Source organism: Bombina bombina, chromosome 2, assembly GCF_027579735.1.
Source record: "Bombina bombina isolate aBomBom1 chromosome 2, aBomBom1.pri, whole genome shotgun sequence".
Taxonomy (NCBI): domain Eukaryota; kingdom Metazoa; phylum Chordata; class Amphibia; order Anura; family Bombinatoridae; genus Bombina; species Bombina bombina.
The window spans coordinates 505,379,363-505,405,294 of record NC_069500.1 but is presented as its reverse complement, the minus strand read 5'-3'; the positions used below and the strand labels follow the sequence as shown (position 1 = coordinate 505,405,294).

At 37.1% G+C, this 25,932-nt stretch overlaps 2 protein-coding genes across 6 annotated transcripts in view; one reads left to right on the top strand and one right to left on the bottom strand.

The window, feature by feature from the left end:
• Positions 1-12,683, top strand: part of SLC12A6 (solute carrier family 12 member 6) — a 163,594-nt gene extending 150,911 nt beyond the window's left edge. For 2 of the 3 annotated variants that reach the window (XM_053702244.1, XM_053702246.1), the window contains 14 exons: positions 4,431-4,488; positions 4,563-4,737; positions 5,088-5,206; positions 5,403-5,501; positions 5,589-5,708; positions 5,826-5,930; positions 7,055-7,223; positions 8,819-9,014; positions 9,099-9,268; positions 9,357-9,488; positions 9,564-9,704; positions 9,860-10,044; positions 10,498-10,631; positions 11,500-12,683. In XM_053702244.1, coding sequence (XP_053558219.1) covers positions 4,431-4,488; positions 4,563-4,737; positions 5,088-5,206; positions 5,403-5,501; positions 5,589-5,708; positions 5,826-5,930; positions 7,055-7,223; positions 8,819-9,014; positions 9,099-9,268; positions 9,357-9,488; positions 9,564-9,704; positions 9,860-10,044; positions 10,498-10,631; positions 11,500-11,591 — 1,895 coding nt within the window. In that variant the 3' untranslated portion in view covers positions 11,592-12,683. The remainder of the gene's footprint in view (positions 1-4,430; positions 4,489-4,562; positions 4,738-5,087; positions 5,207-5,402; positions 5,502-5,588; positions 5,709-5,825; positions 5,931-7,054; positions 7,224-8,818; positions 9,015-9,098; positions 9,269-9,356; positions 9,489-9,563; positions 9,705-9,859; positions 10,045-10,497; positions 10,632-11,499) is intronic. The other variant, XM_053702245.1, reaches the window with a different exon arrangement.
• Positions 12,430-25,358, bottom strand: EMC4 (ER membrane protein complex subunit 4). Of its 3 annotated transcripts, none has more exons than XM_053702247.1 (6): positions 25,220-25,358; positions 24,329-24,418; positions 24,026-24,137; positions 23,758-23,911; positions 13,052-13,212; positions 12,430-12,909 (listed from the first exon to the last, which is right to left on the bottom strand). In XM_053702247.1, the coding sequence occupies exons 2-6, from the start codon at positions 24,406-24,408 to the stop codon at positions 12,874-12,876; spliced, it is 543 nt and encodes a 180-aa protein (XP_053558222.1). In that variant the 5' UTR covers positions 24,409-24,418; positions 25,220-25,358; the 3' UTR covers positions 12,430-12,873. The 3 variants fall into 3 exon arrangements, with proteins under 3 accessions (XP_053558222.1, XP_053558223.1, XP_053558224.1); XM_053702248.1 differs by lacking the exon at positions 25,220-25,358 and adding an exon at positions 24,811-24,963; XM_053702249.1 differs by lacking the exon at positions 25,220-25,358 and adding an exon at positions 24,764-24,918.
• Positions 25,359-25,932: the final 574 nt, after the last annotated feature.

Below are 25,932 nucleotides of genomic sequence, written 5' to 3'. Positions count from 1 at the left end.
CCAAAACTTTTAGGTGGAAGTAGCAATATTACACTTGATAAAGAATACTGATATTTGTTACAGTTTTGTATCAATTGGAAGGTGGGTTATTCACTGGCAGAATTACTTTCCCATATATTTTTACTTGCGGTTCTGTAGCACTGTATGATCCTCATAGGCAACAAGCTCCACAACGGCTAACCTCTCTGGACTTATGTTCCTAAGGTTCCGTCCTGCTTGTATGTCCTTAGTACAGGTCTTCTAAGTGCATATACTGTGAAGTAATTATTATAGCTGATGGTAAGCGAAGTTACTCAGGAATACTTGCGGTTCTGCAGTACTGTATGGTCCTTATAGGTGACAAGCTCCACAACGGCTAACCTCTCTGGGATTTCGTTCCTAAGGTTCCGTTCTGCTTGTATATCCTTTGTATAAGTTTATACGTTTTTAAGTGCATATGGTGTGCGGCTAGAATAGCGGTGTTCCTTTTTACAATGTTCTTTACTGGTCTTTTTCAAATGCCCGTGATGTGTGCACACAAACAAATCCAATGCGGTCGATCTATATAAGACTTATTAACATTCCGTTCCTAACTACATTTATCATATATATTTTTGTCATACACTCCTGGCATATTAACCAGCATAGATTAGTATTTTGACACCGGTGTCTATATTTTATATTGTTTTTAAATAGTTGAGATCATATCATATCAAATCTATTTTATACTAATTCCATTATGACATGTCTTTTAAATAATTTATGAATTTATATATGAATAAATAATCTTTTAATTGTAAAAACACACTTTTTTCTTCAATTATTATTGAATGGAATTTTTCTTCTCTTAAATTATCACTGAATGAAATAATAACACCTACTACTATTGTCCTATAGCGCCACCTACTGGTTCTTTGTATTTTTATTAGGGTTTTTATTTAAGCCTGTGGTGAGTGTTGCCTGTCTGGTTACTCTTTAGTGTGATGCTTTGTCTGAAGAGATTTCTTTGGAAGAAATTCAGGATCATTTAAAGCTAATCAAAGTAGCAAATTCCTTTATTTGTAAACCATTTATGGATATTATTCTCTTGAAGGCAAAGAATGCTGCTTTGACGGTGCTGGCCAGGAGAGCATTATCATTTAAGCCTCGGCCAGTCCAGAAACCAATAGTCCTCCCCATCGCCTACTCAAAAACTCAGATTCTTCCAAGTCCTCATGGAAGGAAGGATATTCTTGGAACAAGTGAAAGCAGACAAAGAACTCAGCCATTTCCTCTAAGACAACATAAAGGTGTGGCTCCCAATCCAAATACTTTTCTGGTCGGGGGCAGTGTTTCAGCAGGCATGGTGCAGATCTGTTCAGGATCCCTGGGTACTTACTATGGTATCCAAGGGTTACAGAATAGGTTTTCGCCTCAGGCCACCACAAGAACGGTTCCTTCTGTCTCAGGTTCCCAAGAATCCCTTAAAGGCAGGTTCCTGTTTTCACTGTGTCCAAGATCTGGAACGTTTGGTAATGCTGACATTCAAAATTGAAACAATTTGGACTATTTTGCCATTGGTCCAGCAGGGTCAGTTCATGACCACAATCTATCTGAAGAACGCATATTGACATATTCCCATTCACAGGGTTTATCACAAGTTCCTCAGGTTTGCCTTTCAGCAGAAACATTTATAGTTTGTGGCACTTCCAGGGCAGGTACAGAACTACAGGGGGTGCAGAGGTTGCAAATGCGACCGGGCCCCCCGAGGGTGGGGGCCCAGCTTCAAAGTTTATTTTTTTTTTTTAAATGTTGACCTGCCACTGCCTGCACTGATATCATGTGAGTGTGACATGATACTTTACTAGTGTCTCTGACTACAGGGGTTAGTGTTTCTGTTTTACCCATTGGTGTTTGTGTGTGTATGTGTTTATGTATGTATGTGACTGTGTGTGTATTTATGCATGTATGTTTGTGGAACTAGCAAATTACAGACCTTGTTACTACAGTATGGGGGGGCGGGGGGTAAACATTGTCTTTTTTTTTTATAAATATTTTATTATTTTCTTATAACAACAATACAAAATTGGGTACATAGTTACTTTACATCACATATATAAACAAAAGAACAAGGAAGGCAAAGTCAATTATAATAAGGAAACATTTAAACCACACAATCAATCCTTCCTAAGTGGATACATTTATCCTTAGTCCTAGCATTGACCAAGGGGATTGCTCTTGAATAAATTGTTTGTCACTATATCTATGGAAGTGCTTGGGGGGAGAAAGGGAGAAAAAAAAAATAATTATTATTTTTTCTTAATTTCCTCTCAATTCCTCTCATCTCCCCTCACATCCCTCTCCCCTCCTCTCCAGATAGTTGGGGAATACTGATAATCCGATTAATATGATTAATATAATCATTACCCATAGCCTTAATAAATGGACCCCAGACATTAAAGAATGTATCTACTTTGAAAGGGCAAAACTTTTTATAGTCATATGCTTCAAGAATGCCTTCTTTTAGCATTGCCTTCTTAATATGACTAACATTTGGAGATTTTTTTTATTGATCCAGCAGGAAAAGATCAATGATCTTGTTTTTATTATCACTTTATGTATGAATCTATTATTTCCCCCCCATAGAGGAGAGTGTGTAAGGAAAAAAACATTTACTGATGATAGTTTTATATCTAATTTTAATATACTAGAAAGCCAAAAGCCCACTTTCGACCACAATTGGAATTGTTTAGGGCATTCATATACCAAATGGAGTAAGTCCAGATTAGTTCTTGAGCATTTAATACACTTATTCTCCACCTCTTTATTCCACTTACAAACTCTATTCGGAGTTAAGTAATCTTGGTGCATAAGTCTAAAATGTGATTCCCTTCCTGCCATTGAGTTCTCCAGTTTATGTATTGTCCCCAAACTGATTTGTATAATTTTATCTTCTCTGCAGATGGGTATGCTGTTTTCCCATTTATTATAGAGGTCTTCTAATTGCCTTGACTTAAACCCATTTAGAAGTGTTTCGTAGATAACTGAGAGTGGCCTCTGCTTAATTTTTGGATTGTCCAGTAGAGGGTGAGACTGAAAAAATAGATCAGAGTCCTGGTAAAGAAATGACCTTAAATAATGCTTTGCTTGTATAAAATAGAATCTACGGCTCACACCCCGCACCGGGGGGTAAACATTGTCACTATGCAGTACCACTATATACAGTACGGGGGGGCTGGACCATGTCACAGACTGAGGTCACTTTATAAAGTACCTGGACGGGTAGGGTCAGGCCTGCCATCTCACCGGCAGATTACAGACTGTGTCACTAACGCACCAAATACAGTACTGGTGGGTTAAACAGTGTCACTATATACTGTAATATGGGGTCAGACCATCTCAGAGACTGTGGGCACAGGGTACCTTCTTTTGCAGACATGTAATCTGATTCACATTTTTTTTTTCTGTGTTAAATGTCAAAAAAAATAATTTCAAATTCACCTTTTTTTTTGGCGGGGGGGGGGGGGCTTCTTAGATTCTTGCACCGGGGCCCTGTGGTTTCTAGTTACGCCTCTGCCCCAGGGTGTTCACAAAAGTTCTGGAGGCTTTTCTGTCTGTGATGAGCGCTCAGGGTATTTCAGTAGTTCCTGATCTAGATGATATTCTTATACTGGCTCCATCCTTGCATTTGGCAACCATTTGCACAACAACCATGATTGGGTTGTTAACTGACCATGGATGAAATATAAGTTGTCTGATTCCACACACCAGAGTTACTTTCTTTCTTTGTTTCTCTGCTGGAGCTTTGCAGAGCAAAGTTACTGAATGCCTGTACAGAATTTTAAATATCATCTCTTCCATAAGTTGCTCAGTGCATGGAACTTGTAGGGTTGATGGTGGGGCTTCAAATGCTATCCCCTTTACAAGGTTTCACTTGCGTCCTCTTCAACTTTGTATGCTCAAGCAGTGGAATGGAAATCGTACAGACTTATCTCAGTCAATTTGTCTGTATTACAAAACCAGACTATCTCTCTCCTGGTGGATATCTCACAGGTCTCTAATTCAGGGAGCTTCCTTCAGAGTCCATATTGGCTTCTCATTACAACGGCTATATATATATATATATATATATATATATATATATATATATATATATATATATATATATATATATATATAACCATGTGTAATATAATAGTTATAAGTATAAATAAATATAAAAAATATGTGTGATGATAATTAGTACCCTAATGGTGTACCATTGAACTATAAAACCCACATATGTGTTTCCAATCCAAAAAAAAGGTGTGTATACCCTAACTAAAAAAAGTGACTGCTAAAAGTGCTAAGATAAGAATTTTTACACTTGTATAAAGTGAGATGTTTTAATGCGATATATATATGTGTGTGTGTGTGTCTTCACATGTGTGTGAGGCTTGTGTTTGAAGTCTTTCCTTGACTCCAGTGTTTAGACCTCAGTAACGTTATCTTGTTTGGAGCCTGTATAGATGGAGTAGTGCTCAGGGACAAGTAAGTAACAAGCCATATCTTTTCTCTGTTGCAGTTGCTAATAGGGAGCTATAACAGTGTCTTGTCTTTTGTAGATTTGGGGATTCAGTGAAGGGTAACCTGGTAGTTGGAGCTCTGTCTTGGCCATCTCCATGGGTCATTGTGATCGGATCTTTCTTCTCCACTTGTGGAGCTGGGCTGCAGAGTTTGACAGGAGCCCCCCGCTTGTTACAAGCTATTGCAAAGGATGGGATCATTCCTTTTCTGAGGGTAAGGAAGGAAAAGCTAACTAGTTGAATATCTGTGGAAAAATAACTGAAGCCAAACCTTTATAAGGACAGGGCCTACAACTCTTGGTGGCTTGGGACAAACATCTAGTAACATGAAAACAAAATGTGTTCTTTATTCAGGACATGACCATCTACTAATAATATAAAAATACCCTATTTTAGATGCAAATATAAAAAAATATTTTAAAGGGTTATGAATCTCAATATTGAAATGAACATTTGCAGTGTACATGTAACTGTTTAATTTTTTTGCATTTAGCATACAAACTACCTCTGGTCTCTAAAGGTTTAAAAACTGATAAATGAATCCTTTTTATATTATGGCTAAAGGTATTTGGACATGGGAAGAGTAACGGAGAACCTACGTGGGCCTTGCTTCTGACCACTGTGATTGCTGAACTTGGGATCCTTATTGCTTCTTTGGACCTTGTGGCCCCCATCTTGTCTATGTATGTATTTTTAATAAACATTTGCAGAGATGTCAATATATACCCAAGGGTATCCCACCTCCAATATTTATAGCATGTTTAAAAAGTAATTATCTGGTCGCTTATTTATGCATCAACATTATCTTCTTTTTTTTTTTTTTTTTTTTATAATTTTTACTGTCCATATTTTTGTCTTACCCATCTCTTTTTGTGATAGGTTTTTCTTAATGTGCTACCTTTTTGTGAATTTGGCTTGTGGATTACAGACCCTCCTACGCTCTCCAAACTGGCGTCCTCGTTTTCACTATTATCATTGGTAGGTTTTACCAATGTCAAGGTGCCATTCTATGCAATCATGGAATTATCTTTATGCATATTAATAGCGACCTGTGTCTCTTTGCAGGACCCTTTCTTTCCTGGGCATGGCACTGTGTTTAGCTCTCATGTTTATCTCTTCCTGGTATTATGCTATCATCTCCATGGTGATTGCCGGCATGATCTACAAGTACATTGAGTACCATGGGTGAGCACTTAATGCAATAAATAGAAATATATATATATATATATATATATATATATATATATATATAAAGATATAATTTCCAGTCTTGTGCTCATCTTGCATGTATTTTATATGCAGGGCAGAAAAGGAATGGGGTGATGGTATTCGTGGTCTGTCCTTAAGCGCAGCACGTTTTGCTCTACTACGCCTGGAGGAAGGACCCCCACACACCAAAAATTGGAGGTGAGGCCTTTTTTGATAGATAGATCTTCCTTACAGGATGCACTCCAACTGTATTTAAATCAGCTGGGGTTCTCAAGTATTCTGTGTCACATTATATATCATGATAACCAATGATGAGAGTTATAGTCTTGTCAAATTCAGAATATTAATCCAGGATTGGATGAATATATACAAGAGTATCTGTTTTAGGTTTAATAATTAGTATTTAATATTTATTATTCTGTATTTTTCATGTTTATGTTATGTTAACTAAATTATTATTACCGTTATGATGGCATATAGAAAATATATGTGTATGCAGCCCAGTATTATGCAGAGTTGTACAAATAAATTGGGATTATTCCAAACTATTTTTATTTATAATATAGAGAAAAATAGTAAGAACGGATATATGTACGATCAAACTAGTGGAAGATTATGCCCTAAACACACTAGCACATAGAACAAACATGTTCTACAGATGTCACTTCCGGTTTTCTGGTTCAGGCTTCAGAGTAGTTCCTAATGATCAGATTAATTGATTATTATACACAATACAAATGGAAGGATGTTTAAGCTAAGTTTTGTGCAAAATGTAAGTTATAACTAATAGTATTTATTTTGTATGATGATAGTCCAAAGGAATCTATAACATGTGGGATGTATTTCCTGCCACTAGGAGGAGGCCAAGAACCCCTCCCATCTCCTCAGTTTGTGTTCTTAGCCTCAAGGGAGAAGGTTGAGTATAGAGGTGTTACAGCTACTTGCTTTTGGATTAATAATTGGGAGCTTAGACCAATGTAAGACCCTTATCCCTGGGATATATCATTCTCAAAGGACACAGAAGAGATAAATTCCAGCAAGCTGAATGATACAGGGACATATGAATACCTGGGTTATGTGCATATTATCTCCCTATGTGATTTCAGCCATAACTGCCCTCGGGCGACACAGGGACTAACGCTTTGAATCACGTGTTAGACAGTTGGGAGTTTATATAATGTGATTGTGTAAAGCATATTTGTCTGAAAAAGTGTAAGCAATATCCCCGAAATATGACATGGCAGTAAATGGTTAACAATGAGAGTGACACATTTCTATATAGACATATTTATTTCTAACCATATATACTTGTGTCTTTACAGGCCCCAGCTTTTAGTTCTTGTGAAGCTCGATTCAGACCTCCATGTCTCACAGCCTCGCCTTCTTTCCTTTGCATCTCAACTGAAGGCTGGGAAAGGTCTAACCATTGTGGGGTCTGTGCTGCTTGGTGATTACCTAGAGAGCTATGCAGAGGGAATGGCAGCGGAGCAAGTATGTTTTCTGTACAATATTATCCATTCTCCCTTAGACTATTTACTGCATTTCTTCCTCGATACCCACAAAACCAGCTCACTTTCTCCTTCAACTATTAAGGGCCAGACTACAAGTGGAGCGCTTGAGCGTTAATTGTGCTAGAAGTAAGCTTTTTGCACTTGTTGGGATGCGCTTGTATTATGTGTTGAAAGAAAATGTTTTTTTGCTTGTGCACTAACCCATCTAGTACAGCTGAAAGTGCACGTTCACAAATTCACCCATAGAAGTTAAAGGAGGGGAAAAAAAATAACACCCCAAACCCGATTGCATATTCTCATGTGTGCTAACCCAACATGAAAATATGAGTATTTCACATTCCGATGTTCTTCACATAAAAGAATATGTTCTGGTATTCATAAATAAATATTTCTACATATATCTAATTGTATTTTGGTACAATATATCTGTACCTAAAGATATATATGATTATATATAGGTATAGATTTATACAGATATATATGAGAATATCTATTTAGAAATATTTAGAACATATTCTGCTATGTACAGAACATTGGAATGTATAATATTTACAGTAAATACATAGTTAAAACCTTTTTTAAAAATGAATATTGCATACATATCTTTTTACGTTTTCATCTACTTAACTGCAAAGGGCTCAAATGCATTTATATATATATATATATATATATATATATATATGATATGTATTTATGTGTTTATGTGTACAGTATATATGTCTGTAAATACATATATATATATATATATATATATATACACAAACATATCCATCTTATAACTTTTGTGTGCAATATATTTTTTTAATAATTTGTATTAGTGTTATTATGAGTGTAACTATACTTTGTAATGTATTTTGATGGGCTTGTGCAACCTTTTAGTTTTGCAAAACAGTTAACCAGAGCTCTAAAGTCACGATAATCATTCTAGCATAAATCACGAGTACGTTCAAGCGATCACATTCACTTTTAACTTGTAATACGAGCTGTAAGCCCGACGAACAAACCCCTGCGGTAAACCCCTTATTGCTCACGCACAAACGTTTGCACACCACTCATAATCTGGCCCTAAATGGGCATTGTAGTGCAAAAAATGATGTGCTCTAATTTGTTACAGCATGTAACTTTACAACTACTGACCCTACAAGGCTTTGTGCTTAACCTCAGTAAATACATAAGTAAAGCCTTGCTCGGTAGCCACAGGAAACAGCAGACACGCGTTGTGCCTGCTTGGGTCCAGCAGTTGTCTGTAGCTCCCAAGCTGGACTTTAACTTTGTGTTTAATACCTTTGTGCAACTTTTTAGTTTAGCAAAACAGTTAACCAAAGCTCTGAAGTCACGGTAATCATTCTGGTGTAAATTGCGAGTGCGCTTTTACTTTCAACTCCAGGTAAAACAAGCTGTAAGCCCGATAAGCGCACACCCCTGCTATAAACCCCTTATCGCTGGTTAAACTGTTACACTTATGGGCCATTAGTGCTAAAATGGAATGTCCTAATGATTTAGGGCATGTAAATTTTGCACTACATGTCCCTTTAATGCTGCTCTGTGATACCGACATTTTCTTTTTCACTATAGGCATTAAAGCATCTGATGGAACAAGAGAGGGTAAAGGGCTTCTGCCAGGTTGTTGTGGCCCAAAAGCTTCGCGAGGGTCTCTCCCACCTTATACAGTCTTGTGGTCTTGGGGGAATGAGACACAATACAGTGATTATGAGTTGGCCTAGTGGCTGGAGGCAGAGTGATGACTCCCGGGCATGGAAAACCTTTATTAGTAAGATTCTGTTTGTTAGAGCCTATTTCTATCTACCTATGTAGTCCTCTCCCTCACATTAATTTGTTTCTTTCTCTCTTTCAGCCACTGTTCGTGTAACGACAGCTGCCCGTCTTGCTTTGCTGGTAGCTAAAAATGTGTCTTTGTTTCCTGGATCCCGCGAGCCATTAGCAGAGGGATACATCGATGTGTGGTGGGTGGTACATGATGGCGGTATGCTGATGCTACTGCCTTTCCTGCTGAAACAACACAAGGTGAGGTTGGTGCTATAGTGCACTCTTGCATCCATTTATTAAATTATATTCTCATGTTTTGAATTGTTCACTTTCTTTCTCACTTCAGGTATGGAAAAAATGTAAGATGCGGATCTTCACTGTGGCTCAAATGGAAGATAACAGCATCCAGATGAAGAAGGACCTGGCCACTTTTCTTTATCATCTACGCATTGTAGCTGATGTGGAAGTAGTAGAGATGGTAAGATGGCACATGGTACTTTGAGGGTTGTATTTAATGAAGACAGAGTCTTATCTTATTCTAATTCCCATGCAGCATGATAGCGACATTTCTGCATATACTTATGAACGTACACTCATGATGGAGCAGAGATCCCAAATGTTGAGGCAAATGCGTCTCTCCAAGACTGATAGGGAACGAGAGGTGAGAGGAAGTAATGCTGTCCTTGAGTACCAGGTGAGACAGAAATGTAATGAGTGCTATATGCAGTACAGGTTACAACCATTGGTGGTGTCAGATCATTGAGAAATATTTTTAAAGTAATGGACACACCCTATATGGTGTCTTTGGTGAAAAAGGGCTTTTCCCTGTATATCCTTTATACCCTTCAGGCTCAGTTGGTGAAAGACCGAAACTCAATGCTACGCCTGACCAGTGTTGGCTCTGATGAAGAGGAAGAGACTGAAGCAGCTCCAGAAAGAGTGCACATGACTTGGACCAAGGATAAGCACCAGGCTGTGCGAGGAGCACAAAGCAAGCCGATGCCTAGCTTTCAAGACCTTCTCAACATGCGCCCGTAAGAAAAAAGCAAATTCACCACTTTCCTAAATTATTCTATGCACCCTATTCATTAAAGAATTGTTTCCATAGTACAGCTTCAGAGGGTGGAGAGACCTTTTAGTACCTTTGATTTGGTGCTACTATAAATCAGATTGGGTTAATATTAAGGTTCATGCTGCATTTGCTAATTATTATTTCCCCCCCCCCCCCCCCCCCTAAATTAAATGGTTCTTTTCTCAGCTTCATTAATAAAGTGGGATCCAACATTATAATACAGGTCTGTCACCACCAAATAAATAAATTAGGTTCTTGTTAAATGTGCTCGTATCAAGAATTATCTTGTTTAGAAAGAACATGGCTAATCTAGTGTAATGCATAGCCTGTTTATAATCTCTGACATGTGCTGTGGTGACAAGATAATTTCTGTTTGACATGTATTTGGATGTAACATTTATATGCTAAACTGCAGGGACCAGTCCAATGTACGCCGCATGCATACAGCAGTGAAGCTGAATGAAGTCATTGTCAACAAATCTCATGACGCCAAACTTGTGCTGCTGAACATGCCAGGACCTCCCCGCAACCCACAGGGCGATGAAAACTGTATCCTTCAATAAGGAAGTTATCCAAATAATTATTTCTATAGAATTCAAAGGATCATAGTAACACTCTAGAACAGGGGTGACCAAATTATTTTTGGATAGAGCACCAGTTACTAGTGTTTGGTAATTGTTTGTCTTAGACACTTATGCTAAATATAACATAAAATGTTATTACAATCACATTTTAGTTATTAAATTCATTAATAGTATGGAATGCACATTTTTTAACTGTATAAGGCACTCAAATTCTGTAAATGAGAGTTCTGTATATAATTATTAAATTTACCCAAGCATAAATTAGCTAATGAGAAGAGTTTAACTTCTCAACAAACTAATATCCTACTTTTTGTTCATTGGTGCTGGGGTTTTCATAAATTTGACAAATGATGGGGAATTTGTCACCTCACTGGTCCTCTGGAAAGTTTTAAATTTTAGCAAGCAAAGTAAGTATACCAGGGTTGTCCAGCCTAAAGATCAAAATGCATCCCTCTACTTCTTTATGTGCAAAAGACTTATATATATATATATATATATATATAGTATGGACCCTCATTTGAAAAGGTTAGACACCCATGAATTATACAATTGTTTAGGTGTGCTTTCAGGGCATATGCTAAGCAGGGTCACAATTATCAGCTACATACTGCATGTGCAGTCACCTGTTTTCTAAACTGGAGATAAAAAAAAAAAGGCTGCCAATTCCATATTTAAATAAAAGCACCTCATTACTTTTCTAAAGAAACAATATTGCTGAAGTGTAATTAGTCTAAGGATGCTAATAACATTGTAAGCCAGTTTGCAGATTATTTACACCAGCCGAATTATTTTTATGTTGTGACATTACATATCCTTAACCCTAACATTCCCAGACATGGAATTTCTTGAGGTGTTAACAGAAGGACTTGAGCGTGTCCTGTTGGTCAGAGGAGGTGGTACAGAAGTGATCACAATTTATTCCTAGCACTGAGCTCCCATATGCTGTCTCATTTGTGAGGCACTACATAGGCTCTCATTTTGAAAAGGAAATCTGCAACACTGGGCTGAGAGGAAAGAGGTTCCAGCTGAAAATACCACCTATCTATGTCATCAGAGAAGCCAGTGGAAGGCAATCTTCACAGTCGAAGGGTCTAGCATTCCTCATCTTTTAGCCCATAGAATTGGATCCGTTATTACCTTTTCTGTTGCCAAATGAGATGTCAATTACTTAGCGATCTGAATGTCCCACACAATGTATTGCCCAGTACTAACTAGGGCATCAGAAGGGTAAACCGTGATAAAATCTTGCTCGAGCTGGACAAAGATCACACATATCTCTATGCAGTGTTTTTTCTTTTGGATATATTCAAATGTTGATTTTGTTTTCCCTTTTACTTAATCTCATATTTGGCATAGAATATTACACTGAGATGTTTTTGTCCGGACAGAATGTTATAGTTCACTACTTTTCACTTTGTACGGATGTGACAAAGTAAATTAGAATGAAATATATTTAATTTGTTCAATTAGACAGCAAAGCCTTAAAGACTTTTGCAGAATAACTTTTTTTTTAATCATCTTTATGACCCCAACAACCTTGTGGATATTGACTAGGAGTGTTTGGCCCTTTAATTTTAATATTGGGTCAGGAGCACTCATCCGATACCTTCAGAAAGCATGGACTTTGTAATAAACAATTGAGGGATCGTATTAGGTTTCATTATTAATTGTTTTACTGCCAAAGGGGTGGAGAAGAAAAAACAACAACATGTTTTTCAGACATATTGCACTTTTGTTTAAAAAGGACAAGCAAAGAAAAAAAATTATATAATTTATTTTTATTATCAACCATTAAAAGTGTTTAGTTTTTATCCCAAATTCAGTGTGTGGCTTATGCCACTTCTTTGCGGGATACAGGTTGTAGCCACGGCTGCAAGAAAGATCAAACCTTTTGTGTTCCTATTTTATGGACCTCACTAAATGTTACACGGGTTCTGTATGTTCATGTCTGCGTGCGTTTGTTTTTGAGATAACTGTTCTATACTATGACAAGAACAAAATAAATAGTTTTATAGCAGCTACATGTTAACTGTTCTTTATGGCTAATGAGGAAGAAACAGAATGTAGAGGGGTGAATAATTTATAAATTAACAAATAAACTGGTATAAGGGCAGGATGAGCATAGTCTTATTCAAACAGTAAGCTGCCTCTGGTATATTCCGCATCCCATCTCAATATGAGGTTTCTACTAAGGATTTCTCTCTGCATCACAATAAGAGGCCTCCTCCAGTGAATTCCATTCTCTGTTAAGAAGAATAATAAAAAAATAATCAGAAAGGCTTTTGAAACAAGATTATTACATTTGGCAGCTGTGGAAGAAATGGTTCTCTTCAAAAAACACATAGCTAAGGTCTCAACTGGCAGCAGTGGAAGGGGACAACTTACCTCTGGTGGTTCAATGAAAGCTAGCCAATCTGATGCATGAGTGGGAAGAAGCCCCATTGATTGACACTTGTAAACAGCTAGTGCCAAGCCAAGAAGATTTCCAATCAAATAGACCAAACCTTGTAGGAACCGTTGGCCAGAGCTTTCTAGGAGCTTGAAGGCTGCAGAAACACAATCATAAAAACAACACTTTTACGAGATCCTTTTAATCTGCACATAAACAAAGGGGTGTTGGTTCACTTTATAATCTCTACAAATTTAAATATCAAGTACATGACCTGTAATATCATTTTCATCTTTAAATGGATATTAAACAGAGCTCCTTTAGTTAAAAAAAAGAAACAGGTTAAATCAAAGTAAACATAAAAAGAAACAGACTGTGTTAAAATCAGCATACAACATACTTGTTACAGAAGCTACCATTACAGAACCTAGGTTTCATGGTCACATGATTTTTTCAGCAACAGTCCTATATGAACAAGGGCAATAAACTATTGGTAGGTAGCAGATAGGTGTCTCTTTGCAACACTTCAATAGGAAAATTGCTAATTTGCTTTCCTATAAAGACCACAGCCTCCTTGTGGGGTTGTAACAGGAAGCAATTGACCCTGCACAAATTAAGTTAAAAATAAAAAGGTAAAATCCTTTTAAAGTAATGAATAATACACGCTTTTTTTTTTTTTTTATTACAACTGTTTTATGTCCCTTTAACAGGCTTTTCCCTTATATTATTTTAATGTAAACATATTTATTTTCACACCTATAAGGTAAAATCATAAGGTGCCACAGAATTTGAGGGCACTATGCAAATAAATTATAAGGCCAGTGTCTAAAACGTATGGTAGATTATCCATGCATGACATGCATTAGCGAATGTTCTCACATGGCAGGCTCAGTGCTGCAGTTCTCCCTACACCTGCACAGGCCGCACACTTAGTACTTGAGAGCATATGTGCAGATCAGGCCCTAGAGGGGGTCTGGTCTGATGTGGGCATGGGAAAAAAGACAGGCATAGTAGTGTAAATTAATGTCTGATGTGGGCATGGAGATTGTGCAGCAGCTACAGGAGTCTGTCATGGGCATGTGGCTATCAAAATGGCCAAAAGGACAGGGATCTGAGCTAAATTCTTCTATGGGTCATTAGCTGACAAAAGAGATGCAATGCCCAGGGGTCTCACTTAAGATCTAATGTAGATATGGGGCTGATAGAGGGACAAAAGGGTGATTTTTATATTTCTTTTAATAATACTAAAATGAATACTAATGAAACAATATATAACCATTAAAGGGACACTCAAGTAAAAAACTTTTATGATTCAGATAGAACAGCAGTTTTAAGACACTTTCCAATTTACTTTCATTATCAAATTTTGCATAATCTTGTTAAATACACACTTTCTGGTGAACAAGATCCTAGTGAGCATGTGCACAAGCTCACAGGGTGTACTATACTAGTCTGTGATTGGCTTATGTCTGTCACATGATACAGGGGTCTGAATAATGGGAGAAAAAATACATTTGTAAGAAGAAAAATAAATAAATCTACTGCTTATTTGAAATTCAGAGTTGGTGTTAAATCATCATCTTTTTATTATGCACATGTTAATTATGTAATGCTACTGCGCTGAATGGTCCTTAACAATCCTTACACAGTACAAAAAAAAAAATAGGCTGATAGGTCCCATCATACTACTACTTTGGCACGGCACCAAACTGTTGCCTAATAAATATACAAGAAATGTAGTGTAGAGCATTCTGCAGTTCAACATGAGAGTGGGACAACAAATAAAATCAATATATTAATGCAGAATGCGGCTAACTCATCCTACCCAATAGGCACTGTTCGCCTGCTCATTCTGTTTTATATTCCCACCCACTCATTGGCAAGAAATGAATAGGAAGAGGGGGCTGCCCCTTACAGTTTTGGATATAGGCCTGTAATGACTTACTACATATTATGTTAGAGCCTTCCCCCATCAAGGCTCCTCAAAAACCTCTAACATTGATTACCGTATACAATAAACTTTTGAGTTCTGATTCCTATTCAAAGAGAAAGTCTATACCAAATGTTTTTATGGTTTAAAAAGATAATCCCTTTATTAACCATTCCTCAGTTTGGCATAACCAACACTTATATTAATACACTTGTTTACCTCTCTAATTACCTTGTATCTAAGACTCTGCAGACTGCCCCTTTATCTCCGTTCTTTTGACAAACATGCATTTTAGCCAATCAGTGCTGACTCATAAATAACTCCAGAGGAGTGAGCACAATGTTACCTAGGACACATGAAAAACTGTCAAAATGCACTGAGATAAGTGGCGGCCTTCAAGGACTTAAAAATTAGCATGAGACTACCTAGCGTTGCTAGATTAGGAGTTGCTTTTAACAAAATCATCTAATCAGTAAATTAAAGTGCCTTTTTAGTCAAAATATTGCATGCTCTAATCCAAATGTGTGTAGCAAGCAATCGCAGCTAGCTCCCAGTAGTGCTTTGCTGCTGCTGAGGATATGTACAAAGGATACCAAAAGAACAAAGGAAATTTAATAAGTGAATTTAAAATAAGTCTTACAATGACCTGCCCTGCCCTGCCTGAATCATGCACGTTTCATTTTGACTTTCTTGTCCTTTTCATTTTGAGCCCATTCAGCATGATTAATTCTTTAAAAAACAAAATAAAGAAATAGTGTAAGAATAAATACAGCAGCTCCAGCCGTGAAAGTGACGATTTAAACCCACAAACTAAACTACAGTCTCCCCAAAAGAGAGAGCGGTACATTTTGGTTGGCAATGAATAATCCCAGTGTTTTCTGCACTTCTCCTTATTAAATCCTCTCAATCATATACCAGTAACCAAGTGCCGCACAAAGGAGCCAAGTGTCTAGAACATCTACATTTTATACACAGCTGTAAATAGTACTATCTGGTAGTAACAAGTGTCTAGAACATCTACATTTTATACACAGCTGTAAATAGTACTATCTGGTAGTAACAAGTGTCTACATAGTCTCTTAATAAGGTTTCTGTTGCTGGTACCAGCTATTTAAAAGGGACATGAAACCTAAAAAAAATGTCTCATGATTCAGATAGAACATACAATTTTAACCCCTTAAGGACCAGCGACGTACCCTGTATGTCACTGGCCTTTTTTGGGGACTTGATTGTTTTATAGCGCGGTCTTGCCACCAGCGTTGAGACTGCTCTATTCCACAAAGCCTGCTGGAGGGAGGGCATTAATAGCGTGTTCTTGCTAGACCTGTGCTATTATGTCCTGAAAAAGCCCTTAACGACCAGTGACATACGGGGTACATTGTGGTCATTAAGGGGTTAAACAACTTTTTAATTTACCTTTATTACCTATTTTTAGCAGAAGCATAAATCGCATGCACACGCTTGGAGCACTATATGGCAGCAGTTTTGCAAGAGTGTTAATCATTTGCAAGAGCACTATATGGCAGCACTATTTCCTGCTATGTAAGTGCTCCAGACACCTAACTAGAGATCTCTTCAACAATGACTACCATAGAAACTAAGCAAATTTCATAATAGAAGTAAATTAGAAACTGCTGATTAAAAGGGAGGGGAAACCACAAAATTTTATTTCGTGATTTGGATAGAACATACAATTAAAAAAAAAATTAAAAAATTCCAGTTTACTTTGTTCTCTTGTTATCCTTTGCTAAAGGAACAGCATTGAACACATCTAGTTAGCCAATCACAAAAAGACAAAATGTGTGCAGGCACCAATTAGCAGCAGCTCCCACTAGTGTAGAATATGTGAGTATTGATTTTCAACAAGGGATAGCAAGAGAACAAAGCACAATTTAAAATAGAAGTGAATTTTAAAGTGTCTTAAAATTACATGCTCTATCAGAATTCTGCAAGTTTAATTTTGACTTTCCTATCCCTATAAATAGTGGCCCTCTCTGCACTGGACATCGATGGCCGCATTCGTTGGTGGGTGGGAGCTGAAGTGGGAGGCGGATGGGCGGACATCGATGGGTTCCAAGGCAGAGAGGGGGGCGGGATCGGGGGAGTGCATAGACACGCGGGGACGGAGGGCGGGCGCGTGCACGGGGAGGGAGCGGGTCGGAACTGCTACACTGCAGAAAATAAAAGTTTTGTAAGTGGGAGAAAGGGGGGAGGGAATGGCCCTTGAAATAAAAAAGGGATCTGGAAGGAGGTGGGGGGTGGTCTTGGTGGGGGGAAGCTACACTACAGAAAAAATAAAAATAATAAAATAAAAAAAAATCTATTATAAAGAAAACTGGGTACTGGCAGGCAGCCCTACACAGCAGCATATGTAAATATGCTAGAAAAAAAAAAACCAATTGAAATGCAAAGATTCCTTTTATTTTAGTACTGGCAGACTTTCTGCCAGTACTTAAGATGGCGGGGACAATAGTGGGGGAGGGAAGGGAGCCGTTTGGGAGGGATCAGGGGGTGTGATGTGTCAGGTGGGAGACTGATCTCTACACTAAAGCTAAAATTAACCCTGCAAGCTCCCTAATTAACCCCTTCACTGCTAGCCATAATACACGTGTGATGCACAGCATCATTTAGCGGCTTTCTAATTACCAAAAAGCAACGCCAAAAAAGTTGACTATTTTTTTTTTATTTGATCGCATTTGGCGGTGAAATGGTGGCATGAAATATACCAAAATGGGCCTAGATCAATACTTGGGGTTGTCTACTACACTACAGCTAAAATTACCCCAAAAAGCTCCCTACATGCTCCCTAATAAACCCCTTCACTGCTAGCCATAATACACGTGTGATTCACAGCATCATTTAGCGGCTTTCTAATTACCAAAAAGCAACGCCAAAGCCATATATGTCTGCTATTTCTGAACAAAGGGGATTCCAGAGAAGCATTTACAACCATTTGTGCCATAATTGCACAAACTGTTTGTAAATAATTTCAGTGAGAAACCTAAAGTTTGTGAAAAAGTTGACTATTTTTTTTTATTTGATCGCATTTGGCGGTGAAATGGTGGCATGAAATATACCAAAATGGGTCTAGATCAATACTTGGGGTTGTCTACTACACTACAGCTAAAATTAACCCTACAAGCTCCCTAATTAACCCCTGCACTGCTGGGCATAATACAGGTGTGGTGCGCAGCGTCATTTAGCGGCCTTCTAATTACCAAAAAGCAACGCCAAAGCCATAAATGTCTGCTATTTCTGAACAAAGGGGATCCCAGAGAAGCATTTACAACCATTATTGCACAAGATGTTTGTAAATGATTTCAGTGAGAAACCTAAAATTTGGAAAAATTTAACTTTTGTTTATTTAATCGCATTTGGCGGTGAAATGGTGGCATGAAATATACCAAAATGGGCCTAGATCCATACTTTGGGTTGTCTACCACACTAAAGCTAAAATTACCCCATAAAGCTCCCTACATGCTGCCTGATTAACCCCTTCACTGCTGGGCATAATACACGTGTGGTGCGCAGTGGCATTTAGCAGCCTTCTAATTACCAAAAAGCAACGCCAAAGTCATATATGTCTACTATTTCTGAACAAAGGGGATCCCAGAGAAAAAATTACCACCATTTATGCCATAATTGCACAAGCCGTTTGTAAATAATTTCAGTGAGAAACCTAAATTTTGTGAAAAGTGAACAATTTTTTTTATTTGATCGCATTTGGCGGTGAAATGGTGGCATGAAAGTGGCATGAAATATACCAAAATGGGCCTAGATCAATACTTTGGGATGTCTTCTAAAAAATAAAATATATACATGTCAAGGGATATTCAGGGATTCCTGAAAGATATCAGTGTCCCAGTGTAACTATAGCTAATTTTGGAAAAAAAAAGTGGTTTGGAAATAGCAAAGTGCTACTTGTATTTATGGCCCTATAACTTGCAAAAAAAGCAAAGAACATGTAAACATTGGGTATTTCTAAACTCAGGACAAAATTTAGAAACTATTTATCATGGGTGTTTTTTGGTGGTTGTAAATATGCAACAGATTTTGGGGGTCAAAGTAAGAAAGTGTGTTTTTTTCCATTTTTCCTCATATTTTATAATTTTTTTTATAGTAAATTATAAGATATGATGAAAATAATGGTATCTTTAGAAAGTCCATTTAATGGCGAGAAAAACGGTATATAATATGTGTGGGTACAGTAAATGAGTAAGAGGAAAATTATAGTTGAACACAAACATCGCAGAAATGTAAAAATAGCCTTGGTCCCAAACGGACAGAAAATGGAAAAGTGCTGTGGTCATTAAGGGGTTAAAGAAGAACCCAATCAGAATTTGCTCCAATAATTTGACACATTTTTGCAAATATTCTTTTTTCATTTTTAACTACAGTGCAATTGTTCTTAAAATGACTACTCAACAGCTGCACCATTCAAACATATTAATATGGTTAATTAATTTAAATTCTAAGATTAAAAGGGATATGAAACCCATTTTTTTTTCTTTCACCATTCAGATAGAACATACAATTTTAAACAGCTTTCCAATATACTTCTGTTATCAAATTTTCTTTATTTTCTCGATACACTTTGCTGAAAAGCAGACAGGTAAGATCAGGGGTGTGCACCTTTCTGCAGCAGTTTTGCAACTATGTTATACATTAGCAAGAACACTAGATTGCAGCACTATTGTACCCTAGTGCTCCAGACATGTGTACCCTATCAAGATATATTTTCAACAAAGAATAATATGAGAACAAAGAAAATTTGAGAATAGAAGTAAACTGTAAACTTTAAAATTGTATGTTCAGTCTGAATCATGAAAGTAAACAATTTGAGTTCCACGTCCCTTTAAGGATATTCTTAGGTTGCTTAAAAGGACTATTAAAGTCAAAATTAAAACTTTCATAATTCAGAAAGTGCACACAATTTTAAACAACTTTCCAATTCACTTCCATGATCTAAATATGCCCACCTTTTATTTGCACATTTTCTGTGACACCAGCTCCCACTGAGCATGAGCAAGAATTCACAGAATATACGTAAATGCATGTTGTAATTGGCTGATGGCTGTCACATGATGCAGTGGGAAGGAAAATGAAATTAACTTCCATACACTACAGCAAAAATGTTTTGAAAGGGAATGGTAGGGATAGGGCCCTATGTTAAAGGAAAAAAAAATGTGTGTGTATATATATATATATTTATTTATAATACCCTAATTTGTTACAGACAGCCTCTTATCACATGCTTTTTTTATTAGCTTTTCACAATAGGAGACTGCTAGTTCATGTGGGTCATATAGTGTTCACGCCCGTGGGTTGTGGCTGACACTGCACTCATTTGCTTAAATGCAAGTCAATAGATAATGTTATAAGTGGACTGTCAAAAGAGGCTTAGATACAAGGTAATCACAGAAGTTAAAAGTATATTAATATAATCATGTTGGTTGTGCAAAATGGTGGAGTGGGTAATAAAGGGATTATCTATCTTTTTAAACAAAAACAATTTTGGAGTTGACTGTCCTTTAAAAAAAATATATATATATATATATATATATATATATATATATATATATATATATATATATATATATATATATATATATATATATATATATATATATATATATATACTCGATTTCTGTTTAAACAGAAAGAAAACAAAAATGCTAAAAAAAATTCCCCAGTACTATGGACAAGTTTTCCCTGAAATTCCCGATAGAAAAGAGGTTAAAGGGACATTAAACACTAAATAAATGCTAGATAGAATGATGCATTCAAAGAAAAGATTAGTCCATGACTAACAAGTAGATGTATTTTTTAATGTTTCATTAGTTGTTTAAAAAGTGACAAAATAAGTGTAAAGTTTTAGTGTCTATAAAACACTGGGAGCTGCCATGTTGTAACTTGTGTTACATTCTCTGCTGTGGCATTAGGGACAGTTATAAATAGGTCACTAGAGTGTGCAGCCAATGGTTGTGCTGGATTTTACAGTGTTCTGCACTTCCATTTCTAACAGGAACTGAAAAGCTCACAGTTTCAGAATGGAATTACAGGCAAAGAGGACAAAATAAATAATGAAAGTATATTGCAGAGTTGTTTTATATATACAATTTATCATTTTATATTACCATCTCAAAGTGTTTAATGTCCCTTTAAAGCTTGCTTGGATATGATCAGTACACTTTTCAGAGGATAAAAACAATGCCTAATTAAAATCACATTTACATTTGATTGCTACATGATTTGTCTATAATATGACATTAATACAACATGGCCTTTATGTTTCTTTTAAAATGATACGTTAACAGAATCTCAATTAACTTTCATAAGATTTCCCAAAGTGTCCACAAGTACCAGGCCAGAATATTATAGTGACGTCTTTCACAACAGTTTTGTTCCATTCAGCTGTGTCCCTTTAATATTCTACCACATACTACAAAAAATAAATAACAAAAGAATACATACATACGTTTAAGTTCTACATGTTGACCGACAGCCAAACAATGTTAACAAGTTATCAGTGGCTGTTTTGGAGTGCTAAGGATAGTTACTCTCACTGTCATGTAGAATCCCAGCATCAAAACATTTGCTAATACAGACTTTATATTGCGTCTTGAGCTATGCCTAGTTCTTTGACTAACTGCTGTTGTTAAAGGATTACTTTCTTTTATAATTTTTAAGCTAAACAACTAACATATTAAAGTTAATAAACATTAATTAAAACCTACTGACCTATATTTTCTCCAAAACGAAGTTTCATAACGTTCTAAAAGTTATATCTTTTATTCGCCGATGATGTCACGTTATCCTGCCCACTATTTTCAGCACTGCATGTTCAAAATACTTAAACCAATAACTTTGTGTTTAAAGCGCCATTTTGAAACCTAGGTATTGTAAACGGATTGGTACAGAGCAAAGGATACCCACAGAGTGGGTTTGGAAAACAATTAAATTTGCAGACAAGATTTCTGATATACGGTAGAGATATGTTAATGAAATGCTATTGATAAAAAGCGTATTTGGGGTAGTTAGTTAGTAACAGGCATAGAAAATATTTACTTACAGTGGCCCTTTAATATGTTTAACCTGCCCCTGGGAGCAAGTTACCACAAACAGTAGCTGCCTGGGTGATAAGGTAGGAAGGGGAGGTGACTATGCAAAGAAAACAGTGAACATAAATACATTATTTCTTAGTTAAAGGAAAAGTCTAGTCAAAATTAAACTGCCATGATGCAGATAGAGCAAAGCAACTTTCTAATTTACTCCTATTATAAATTTTTCTTTGTTCTCTTGGTATCTTTATTTGAATGTAAGCTTAGGAGCCGGGCCATTTTTTGTTCAGCACCTGTGTAGCGCCTGCTGATTGGTGGCTATATTTAGACACCAATCAGAAAGTAATACCCAGGTGCTAAACCAAAATTGGGCCGGCTCCTATGCTTACATTATTGCCTTTTCAAATAAAGATACCAAGAGAACTAAGAAATTGATAATAGGAGTAAATTAGAAAGTTGCTTAAAATTGCCTGCTCTATCTGAATCATGAAAGTTTAATTTTGACTAGACTATTCCTTTAAAAACTCTCTCCCTTCTGTAGGAGAGTTTGCAGATAACATAATCCCTTTGTATATGGGACACATAGCTACATATGTACAATTTGTTTTCCATTCATAAATGGCATTTAGTAGGATAACAAGTAATACAATAACCTGTGCATGTGGGTAAACTGGCTATGTGCCTGAGCTATGTTTGTGTTTAGTGGCAGTACCGCTAGCCTTCTGTATTATCAAATGTGTTCCCTCTCTATGTTAGTCTTTCTATCTGCTCTCTGTGTGCATATATGTATATGAATACATTTATACAGGGTTAATGGTTAGGTATTTGCCTCTGCATTTGGCTATACAGGCTATACATTTACTTTCTAATATGTGTGTTTACTTGCATTGGACTGCCTTCTGCTTATATAATTAGTGGTTTTATATCTGCTTTTGGTATTAACTCAAATTAGAAAATAAAGAAAAGAGTTAATTAGCATGAAAAAGTGGAATAAAAAAAACAAAGTCAAGATAAAATACCATATAAATGGAGTAATAGTAATTAAATAAGAAAGTATGCTAGAGAATACATCACAAAGGTGGAATTAATATACTACTGCCACACAATAGTTTGTTTGCTGCTCAAAATAGGCCCAGAACCACACCTGAGGGCTGAAAGTAGAATCAGAAACGCTTTCTCTGTCTATAGTGACAACCTGTGACCTAGAGATCCTGACTAAAATAATACTCACTTGCTGGTGTTGCTAGTAATGCTTTCTCTGTCTATAGTGACAACCTGTGACCTAGAGATGCTGACTAAAATAATACTCACTTGCTGGTGTTGCTAGTAACGCTTTCTCTGTCTATAGTGACAACCTGTGACCTAGAGATGCTGACTAAAATAATACTCACTTGCTGGTGTTGCTAGTAATGCTTTCTCTGTCTATAGTGACAACCTGTGACCTAGAGATCCTGACTAAAATAATACTCACTTGCTGGTGTTGCTAGTAACGCTTTCTCTGTCTATAGTGACAACCTGTGACCTAGAGATCCTGACTAAAATAATACTCACTTGCTGGTGTTGCTAGTAATGCTTTCTCTGTCTATAGTGACAACCTGTGACCTAGAGATCCTGACTAAAATAATACTCACTTGCTGGTGTTGCTAGTAACGCTTTCTCTGTCTATAGTGACAACCTGTGACCTAGAGATGCTGACTAAAATAATACTCACTTGCTGGTGTTGCGAGTAAAGCTTGGATTGGTCTCCACGCCATCATACACACCATCATAATGGGAAAGATAGAAATTGTGTTCCCAGCCATATACATAATAAAGAGGTTCATGGGGATCTGCTTGAGGGGCCCAAGAGCTATGTCCCAGCATCGCTGCATAGAAGAGAGACATTGGTTTAGTTTCTTATCACTCCTTTGATTTGTGATATTTTCTAGTTTGACTGCATATAATCACCTTTTTACTGTGTGCACTATATACTGTCTTACCTTCTCCACCAGGTTGTGGTCAGATTCTTGAACACTGGTGTCTGGGACCTGTTTGTCTGAATAGCCCACAGGATACATGTTGTCCTGTGGGCCCCCCCTTTCTCCTCGACCCCTAAGGGTTGAAGCAACAATGATGAAAAAGGTAGCCATAGAGATATTGTACAATAATGCTGCTAACAAAATATAAACAACATTTATCAATCACTGCACTAGCGAAGTCAAAATACATTGACTTCTGTACAGATCTCTGTTATTGTATTCATTGAGTGAATAATCACAATCCCTCTCTTTATTTTTTGTTACCTGTTTCCACCACTTCCAAATTCAATAGCCCACTTGAAGCGTCGGTCACGTTTGGCTACTAGGTTTGAAGGAGTAGCCATTGCGGTTGTTCTAACAACAAAATAATAACGGTATTATACATACTGTCAAAGTGTGTAGTGGTTTGAAAGGCAAATAATATAGCAATCTTTTAATTTGTATACGAGTGATTTGAAAGGAAAATAATATAGCAATCTTAATTTGTATAGGATATTCTCTGTTGTCCGTGTGTAGTACATGATGTACAAACAAAAATGTGCGTGCTGGGCACAGATGATGACCCTACCCCCAATTTGCCGCTGCACTTAAACAAAAGAAAAAAAGACCAATCACTATCATAACATCGCTGTGCCTACGTATGCCATGTATACGAGAATAAATAACATGCACTCGAGTAAGTATATTTGTATTACATACGTGTACAACAACTGTCGTGGAATAATCACATTCGGAAAATGAATTACCTAACAAGCTGCCTATGCTCAGGTTATCAGATGACCAAATCCACTAACGCTAGACTGTCTAAAACCAAATGTACCAAAGTACAAAGTAGTGTTCTTCACTTCCGGCGCAATTTGCATGACGTAATCAAAGGTTAACAAAGACCGAAGCGGACATTTTTGATTGGGACAATTTTGTATTTGTTTCTACCTCAGCCGTTAGGAGTGCGGCCGATATTTTGTCGAAATTGTACATACTGTCAGACTCAGCCCCCTTCTGACTCACACCTCAGCCCCTGCACAGGTGCTTAACCCCCTGTTGGAGTTTTCGATGTATTGGACTCGATAGAACATCCCCTCTGCTTCACACTAAGCCTCTGTCTCACATATAGCCCCTGTTCTAAAGTAAACCGACTATAGGACACCCCCTCACCATCAAAAGGGTCCCAATAGCTATCACGCTGCGTTCTGGGTCACACACAGCTGCTCTGTCAGAAGAGCGAATTCATCAAACTAGCGAACGAAATTGGCGTTCCGTCAGATGTTTGATGACAATACATATAGCGCATGCGCTCTTCATCGTAGTCGTATAATATTCCAAAGCGACTACATCACAACATATCAGATTGCTAGGCATTGATTTAACCAAACAATTGTGGATTTAGCCGCTTTAACAGATCTGCAGGGAAAATGTTCCATATATCCACTAAGCTTTCTGCTTTAGTACCACTGACAATACCACAAACCCAGAGAAATATCTAGTCATATAGTATACAGAATAGCAACTGCACACTGTAACTTTCATTTTTTAAGCTTGTTTATGAGCAAGTCTATGGAAACATCTGCACACACATAAGGAAAGTGGAGGGCTGATTAAGCACGCAGCAACTTAAGGGTTAACTTTTGACTTAGTTGCTACGTGCATTAATTCCTGTGTGTGCTGCTGGTCTCACAGCTAGAGGGAGATGTTGCAGAACCTACATTAAGGGCTGTAGGCAGGAAGTAGGGTCACTAACCTGTTTTCTGTCTTGCAGGTGGAAGCATGGTGAAGCCTCGTCGTACCTCCAGGCCTCCAAGGCGTCTCTGCGAAGAGCAAGAATCACCTGAAAAGAGAAGGAGAACTTTAGCTTATACTATGGGTGATAT